The 8,670-nt window shown below is 46.2% G+C and overlaps 1 protein-coding gene across 1 annotated transcript in view; it reads right to left on the bottom strand.

Annotated features, from left to right (window-relative positions):
* CRMP1 (collapsin response mediator protein 1) overlaps positions 1 to 8,670 on the bottom strand; it is a 51,636-nt gene that overhangs the window by 39,401 nt on the left and 3,565 nt on the right. The window contains exon 4 of the mRNA XM_009635502.2: positions 8,022 to 8,046. Within this exon, the coding sequence (XP_009633797.1) occupies positions 8,022 to 8,046 (25 nt within the window). The remainder of the gene's footprint in view (positions 1 to 8,021; positions 8,047 to 8,670) is intronic.

The following is an 8,670-nucleotide window of genomic DNA, read 5'->3' as shown; positions in this document are numbered from 1 at the left end:
GTCTGTGACACAACAGCAGTTTTCATGGCAGCAGAAGGAGATGCCACAAACTCAGCATCCTTTGCTGCAGGAGGAGGGGCCGTCTGCTCAGACACGAGGCGGTGGCTTTCGCTCTCTTACCACTATTGTTTGCATTACAGTAAGAGCAACACGAAACATCTGTAAGCTGGTGGCTGGCACAATTTGTACAAATCGCTGTTTTGCTGGGTTTTTTAAATCAGCTCAGCTCAGCTCTTCTGAGGCATGCCTGTATTTTTGTACACTCCCGATGGTACAAGGCCAGCAGAGACAAGCAGCATCTGCATCGACCTGCCGGCTGATGAGCACGAGCCCTGCTGCGGTCCCAAAATCTGCAGTGGGCTCTAAGCAATTACAAGTGAAGTCGAATTCCTTTGGTCAGTAAATCATTCAACTCTGGATAATTTATAAATATGATTCAAATGCTAGATTCAAATGTTAGAGCAGGAACAACTGCAAAGAAATTGAAAATTAGCCTTTTTTTCATTCACCTACTCCACTCAGAGCTAGCGGTATTTAAAAATATTATACACAACAGAATTCAAATACATTTTTTACACATGCAGTTCTCAGCATGCTTCTGGAACTACTAAAAAAACCACAGTAACAGAAAAAAAAATAAAAGTGCCATCTTTTGAGATAAGATTTACTAAATAAGTATTACTTCAAATTGGTGCAGCATGTCAAAATAAAATGCAGCACAAGTCATAGCAAACCACACACTTCAGTATCGACACCCACGGTACTGCACAAGCAGGCACTTTTCAGGGAAAACCACACCTCTATCGTACAAGATGGAGCTTGGAAAAAAAAAAAAAAAAAAGGAAAGAAAGAATCTGCCATTATCTATTCTGGTCATATAAAAAGATTCAAAGAGATTTCAAGAGCAGTGTTTCCATCAAATAGCAGCATCTGTCCAGACTGTAATTCTGATATATGCTATTACATTTTTCCTTTTTCTTCCATGAAAGGAAGATCAATCTATTACATCTCCAGCTCTAAATCAAGTAAAAGATGTATTTTTAATTATTTACAATTTGCTTTATAATTTAGCTACAATGAACTTCATATAACATACGCAGCATAGGGATCTAAGCACTGCTTCATTCTTGGATTTGGACTGTTACGATTGCTGCATTGCAGACGTTGCCAACTGAAAAACTCTTTGCAACACTCCTAGCCCCAGATTTTCCAGGCCTAAAGGAGGAGGAGACACTCAGCAGTGATTTCATCTTTTGCATAACTCTAAGGACTTACTAGAATGTACCCTTGTCCTTACATCTCCAGAGCAACAATGGCTGTATTCTCCAAAACCCACATTAGTCAATGGCCCTGAAGATGACTAAGGACTTCACACTAAACAGCCATTTGAAAACAGTTTAAGTTCCAGATCCACCTGTATTTCCAGTTCTCTGCCTATAAATGTGTGTGGTTTAAAAGACGTCAGACTAAAGGCAACAGACATAAGTAAGCATTAGATTAGGCTACGCTATCACACCTGCAGCCAAGGCATTCATCTTCACTTTTTTAGCATTTGAGAATCTTTTGTTGCTTTAAAAAGGCCTCTGAGAGTTAGAAAAGACACAGAATCCCCAATTTATAGGGAAGGTTCAAAAGCCACAGGCTGAAGTTTGTGTTGCCCTTGATTATCCAAATCCCCAAAAGAAGACAGTTTGTGAGGTAAGCTTCTCAAAGGCCAAAGTCTCCCTGGCAGGCAATGGAGGGAGACACTCAGAGCTCCCCTGTGCTTCTGTGCATTCCTCCTTGCAGAGCTTTTCCCCATAATATACGAGAGATTTAAAAGAGATTTCCTTTGTAGATATATTTGGTTGTCTATTATGAGAGCTGTTCAGATTCAGACCCAGCTGTGATACAATACAGTTAAATTACCTTGCTTTTAGCAAAGTACTGACAAATAAGGAACATTTTTAAACTCAATGGCAAAAGAAGAAAGACCTTCTTCCCAAGAGGTATGCGTGCTTAAAATCCTTTCATAAGGATCAAAGAGCTGTAAATGGGATTTCATGAAGTACTGCCTGCTTATAGAAGATCTGCTTTTAATCATCACTATCCCTCCTTTTGAATTCCACATCTAGGTTACCCTCCATAGGAAGCAATTTTTAGCTAGGGTGATCCCAGAATCAACTCGGGGAATTGCTTGTAAAACATTGTATCCCTGAAGTATCATTTCTGATGGGCCACTAATGGAGAATCCTGCTTCTAAGGTCCTTTTCTTAACAAATGCGCACCAGTATATGGCAATTCATTTAGGAAGGATTATGTTGATTGTAGTAATGCCATATCTTGGTCTACAGCCAATATATTCATTCATCTTTATTAATTTAAAAGATCTGATGTTCTTTTGTTTCCCCTTTGGAGACCTGACTTTCCATTCAGCTAACAATTTCACTCCTTAATCACACAGTCTAAAAGGGCTACTCCTACCGCTACTAACCCCATGGGGATCTCTGCACTGTAAATGTCATCTCTGCTTTGCTTTGAGAAGGGAAGCACAACAAACATCTCACTGATGGCAATATTCATTGGCATCAGCAGGGGTTGCACCGAAGCACGGGCTGGGGGGTTGAACCCTCCGTTGTGTGTTGTTACAGGCACCCCTTGGGTTACACACAGGTTACGTCAATTAGAGCTGATCTCAAAATCTCAGCAAACCATTCATAGGAAAGGTTAAACTTGGGGAAAAATAACAGCCATTTACAGCACGGCTGGCTGCAGCGTGCCACTGAACTGAAGAGGAGTTTTACCCAAGTTCTAGCCAGAAACCTGCATCAGGTGACCGGACATCAGCCTTGGCACCAGCCATGGTCGAAATCCAGCTAAGACCACAAGGATCCCTTCTCTGACAGAGGAGGTGGATGCAAGGGAAACAGAACAGTAGAAAATCACAGAATCACAGAATGGCAAGGGTTGGAAGGGACCTCCAGAGATCATCTAGTCCAACCCTCCTGCTAAGGCAGGTTTACCTAGAGCATGTTACACAGGACTTCGTCCAGGCGGGCTTTGAATATCTCCAGAGAAGGAGACTCCACAAACCCTGTGGGCAGCCTGTTCCAGTGCTCTGTCACCCTCAAAGTAAAGAAGTTTTTCCTCGTATTCAACTGAAACCTCTTGTGTTTCAGTTTGCGCCCATGGCCCCTTGTCCTGTCGCTGGGCACCACTGAGAAGAGTCTGGCTCCATCCTCATGACATCCACCCTTAAGATATTTGTATGTGTTGATGAGGTCCCCTCTCAGTCTTCTCTTCTTCAGGCTGAAGAAAATGTCCTTGAATATGATGTTAGCAATGGTAATTCATGACCGACTCAATATGGTGGATACAGGTGGGTATTGCTGGCAGTTAGACACTTTTTGCTCTTGTTGCCTCACATATCTACTTTTCCTGCAAGTCATAGAAAGCTGCAACACTTGCTGCTCCACCTCCCATGGTATCAGCACCCATCCATGAACAGTCTCTTAGCTCTGAGCACTGCGCACGCCTTTAGCCAGCCACATGCAAGGTGGGCAAGGGCGATCAGCTTTACATAGAGAGATTTCACATAGAGACTTTACTGAAATCAGTGGGGACATTTACTATTCGGTAGGAACGTAAGCAAGAGCTGAGGCCTTACACCTCATCAGGACACACGCTACAGATCAAAACTTTGTCTTGTGACAAGAGCATTGCGTGATGAGCAAAAGTAATCTCGAAGTATCTCTGTCCCAGGGGACAAGGCCACTGTCTTTACGTGTTGCAAGATGAGAAACCTGCAAATTATTTTGCTGCTCATCTCTGTTCCATCTCTCTCATACCTACAAAAGCAGCAAGAAATTGATCCCAGCTAAATCTCAGTGCCTGATGGCTTCACAAGCCAGTGGGCTCTGCCGGCTTCTGCTCCCGCTCAGGAAAATGAAGCTTCTCCCTTTTACATGTATAAACTCGCTTATGAAAGAAACGGCAGCAAAGCAGAAAGCAGACCCTGACCTCCTGTCAGGAAAGTGGTTCGTTGCCAGCGGTCACTGTCGGCACTTGTAAGAAGGCGATTCAGACTTGCTGAAGAACCACCTCACCGCATCAGTTGCCTTCCCCGCCAGCCACTGTCCGCTTTCCAAACCTGCCCGGCTTCCAGCGAAACACAGCTCGGTTCCCCGTGGTGGCACCAGCTATGATGCTGAAATCAGACTTGCTGAAGAACCACCTCACCGCATCAGTTGCCTTCCCCGCCAGCCACTGTCCGCTTTCCAAACCTGCCCGGCTTCCAGCGAAACACAGCTCGGTTCCCCGTGGTGGCACCAGCTATGATGCTGAAAAACCCTGATGCCTGCTGAGGGCACCAACTGACAAACTTGCTGTGGCAGTTAAAGGAATCACTGCCCCAAACCCTTCTTTCTGTCCCTCTGCCAAAGGTTTCAATCTCCACAGAAATGTGCCCAGAAGGACCTACTCTGAATGTACTTTAAGACACCAGACAGAAGTGGCTTAAACACTGTGGCCACTTTTTCTCCTGTAGAAAAAGTAAAAGAAAAGACTTATCACAGAACTACAGAAATGGTGGTTGGAGTCCAACAACTTCTACTGAAGCAGCTAAAGTATCTCCTGAGCTGCCAAGTCCAGTGCAATATGTAACGTGAATTCGCAAATGCTCATCAACAGACAAGTAAACTCAGAGGGGCCAAGTCTACTAAACAGCTATGGATAGAAAAATACAACTTTGACTATTAAGCAAATATTCAAGAGTAAGAAGGGATCCAGAAGTCCCAAGCCTTGGTGTTTTAAAGCAGGGCAAAAAGTGCTGTCTAAATCAGTCCAAATCTTGCGCCAATAGCAGAATAATAATGCGAGGCGTTGTTCCCATGCCCAGCACTCGGCAGGCTTTTCAAACACTTTTGGCAAGTCACACACCAATCTGTGCGTAGCTTCATATCATTAAGCAAAGATGGGGTGGGGGAAAACACAGCCAGGGGAGATACAAAATAGATCCAAACCTAGATGAGGACTTTGGTTCCCCATTCCAGGTACTCGTCATGTCTTGCACCTGTAGGACTTGTCCCCCTGGTGTCCAAAGTGAATTAGCTGGCAGCTCTTGCACTCCTGTTGTCTCACACCAGAACACCTCTACGTTACCCCAGCACTTTGCTCAGGCCAAACAGAAAGTTTCCCATCTTGACCCTCGGTAGTTAGCTTGAGACCAAAGTCTCACACGAATGCATTTTTTCTCTCTCAAAGTATTCTGTCATGTTCAGAATGCCATGCCTACTTATTTCTCAGCTCTCTTCACGTCAATCAATTCAAAAGGCTACAACTAAAATTATTCTCTGTGCCCACTCCTCTGAATTTCTCCAGCCTCTCCTCATTTTTCTGCATCTGCTTCTTTTTCTCATCTTGTGCCAGCTCTTCTCTTTACTTGCTAAGCTCAGCAGTGAGTTCCTTCCTCTGTAACACCTCAGTTTTGTGCTCTCTGTCTCCCCGTGCCTTACAGTCTGCCAGCTCAGGACCATTCCCAGGAACATTATTCCCTTCTCTATGAGATTTGGGCACCATTTGCCTCTTCCATGTCCCTCCTTGCATTTGCTTTGGTGACTAGCTATTCTCCCTTTGCTCAGTAGAGTTGTCTTCACACCTCCTCTTCACTGAGCTCACGCTGATTATGTTTTAATGATTGCAATCGCTACTGGAACAAACAAGTCCTGTAACAGACATTTTGCATGCCACATGCTTTTTTTAAATTGTGCTCTGTATATACTGTAATTTTGAGCTCATCTGGGCTCAGGCCTTGCTTGAAAAGTGCCAAGCACTACCAAAACAGACAAGCCAAATTAATTTGCAACAGACCTTTCCCCACTGATTCCCTGTACTATGTTGTGCAAGAGGGGTATAATAGCGACGTTAAAAGCAACAGGCGGGGGGGTGTAGCCTGGAAAATCTGCTCTGCAGGAGAGCATGCCTGCACAACCGAAGCACAAAAGATTGCCACCTCATGCAGAAAAACACCTCAGCAATGGATGTGGTGGCTGACTGTACTACACAGCCTGAGAAATACGCTCCTGCAGATGCATTCTTGGCCACCCTTACATTATGCACACCCTGCTCCATCCCCAGCTAACACTCCTGAGCCAGGGGAGTGAGACCCCCCCCCAAGGACCTCAACGCAGTGCAGAGGACATGACCAAAGTGCTTACACTTACTGGTTCAGTGCACCTCTATTTTACATTGCCCAGAGACTGGTCTGGTGCTTCACATAGAGAGGTCTTTCCTACAGCAGTTACAGCAAAAGGGGCCCAATTTCTCCAGTCTGACTCACAACTGAATAGCACCTTACACCAGAGCAGTGCTGGTGCTCAGCTAACAACAGCAAGCCTGGATGCTGCGTGGGGTTCATGAAGGGCAGCAGAAGGGTCACAAAAAGGATAAATTGCAAGAAGCATGAATTTTCAGGGGCTGAAATAAAAAAAAAAAAAAAAAAAAAAAAAAAAAAAAAAAAAAAAAAAGGTAGGTGAAATGAAATGAGAAAAAGCAGGTGCAGAATTGGTAAATGAGAGCAGGGAGATGCTCAGGGCCAAAGGGGGCCTGTCTGCAACACCGTGTCTCTACTGTCCTAGATACTTCCATGAGAAAGGGGAGAAGTGAAGGCAGGACTAAAGCTGCTTTGGGGGAAGGGGTGAGGGGGGCATCAGTCAGGCACTGCTGATAGCCTGAAGGGGTCAGGAGGCGAGGCGCGGTCAGACGAAGCACGGGGAGGCACTAACGCCCCCATGCACCAAGGGGAGAAACCCAGAAAGGACACCACAGGGTTCTCTTCCCAAGTGTGATACCTGCTCCCATGCTGATCAGAGCTGAATCCAGGCCCTGCCTCTTCCTTCACAAAGTTCCCGATGCTGCAGACCTGACCCCAGAGGGAAGTTTTGGCCAGGTACCGGCTGCAGGGAGTGCCTGTGGCTGGGTGCTGTGGCAGAATGCCGGGTGCTGTTCTCGTGTGCTCGGGACGGCTCCTGGCCCCATGCAAGGAACACAAGCTTGGTACGGGAAAATCCACAGCAAAGTATCAGCGCACAGGACGCTGCCAAAAATTAGTTTCTTGCTATTTCAATGAATCCAGGAGCTGGTGTAGCTCAAAAGAGCATGAGTGTTTGTGTGGGAGAAATGTTAAGCACAGCAACAAATAACATTTTTATATGATTTCATCGTCGCTGTTGTTGCATAACTTTAGAGCTATCACATTTCCTCAGAGCCCAGAAGGCTTGAAGCTCCAATGTATTTCCTTAGTGGCAGGATGAAACATCCAATTTACCATACTGGAACAGAGCTGTCAGAAGATACGTGCAGACGAATCCTGTGGGCTCTTGTGGGATGGGCAGTGTGTACAAGGTATAACACAGTGTCTGACTTGCTTTTGCTGGAGGAGAAGAAGGGCCAGAAGTGTAAAACATTAAAACAAAAAAAGGCAGTCCAAGTCTGATGCCTGCCAACTTCACTAATGTTAATTTATGCCTTTGATTCGGTCACAAAACTCAACACTAGCATTAATGAATATTCATTTATAGAAGCTTCAACACATCCCATTTCAAAGAGAGCAGGCTGAGGTTTGGGCTTTCTTTTTCCCAGCAATCCTCTCACCAGCACAGAGAAGGAAATTTGTGAGAAGTGAAGAAATTAAAATGAACTGTTGATTCCAAGGCAAACACTCGTGATTCTTACAGTTTCTTCTTTTCTGCACCAAATTGGAGAGCAAACAACGAGCTATGGGTGGGAACCTGTTACACTCCAGCAGCAGATGAAGGCTGAGCCACACACAAAGCACCTGACACTCACCCAGAGGGCAGCCAGGCCCCCCCCAGCCCAGAGGTACCCTAAGTAACTCCAAGTCATGCAATGGACTGAGGACCGAGGCGAGAGGAGCCATCACCCAAAGAGCCACCGCAACACCCAGGCTCAGCTTTGGCCACCAGGCACTGCTGCCTGTTGATAGCAGGAAACTGTATAAATGCACCATTTTGGTATCATAAAACTCTTCTTTAGAAGGAGGCCGTTCCCCTCCTGACCAAATATTCGGTCTAAAGGATTTTTTTAATAATGAGAAAGCCTCGAGGTGCTTACAAGCCTTGTAACGCTGGCTCAAATAATGCCTTTAACCACCAGGCTTGCTCAGGAAGCTGCCACACCCACCAGTCAGCCCACTCTCCAGCTCCTGAAGCTTGCCCTGCTTCCCAGCGCCCTGACGGTGCCAGCTTTCCTGGGAAAGCTCCATGCACCCCCCAGCCTCGTCGAGCTCACCCCGCTTCCCTGCTCACCTCTGCCCCGGGTGCCCCAGCAGCAGTGACCCCATCACCCACTGATCCGGCCCCCCCGAGAGGAAAGCAGGCCTGCAGACCGACACTGGCTCTGGGGAAAATCTCCCCGAGACCAAACTCCTGGGGAGGCTTCCCCTGAAAACCCCCTCCCCACCAGCTCTGCCTGTTCTTCATCCCCAGCCCTGCCGACCCGGAGTATCTCAGGGAAACAATATACTGAATCGAAGGATGCCAGATCCTTTCTTTCTGGCATGGAAAGCACGCTCTATTGTAGTCCTGCTCGGGGATAAAACCATCTAGCGGGAGGCAGGCACAGCCTGGCAGAGGATGGCTATGATTAACTCTTCGACTTCTGATCCCCACCATG

Source organism: Egretta garzetta, unplaced genomic scaffold (genome assembly GCF_000687185.1).
Source record: "Egretta garzetta isolate BGI_Z169 unplaced genomic scaffold, ASM68718v1 scaffold193, whole genome shotgun sequence".
In the NCBI taxonomy this organism is placed as follows: domain Eukaryota; kingdom Metazoa; phylum Chordata; class Aves; order Pelecaniformes; family Ardeidae; genus Egretta; species Egretta garzetta.
Note: the sequence above shows the minus strand (reverse complement) of the source record. Positions and strands in the feature narration are given on the sequence as shown.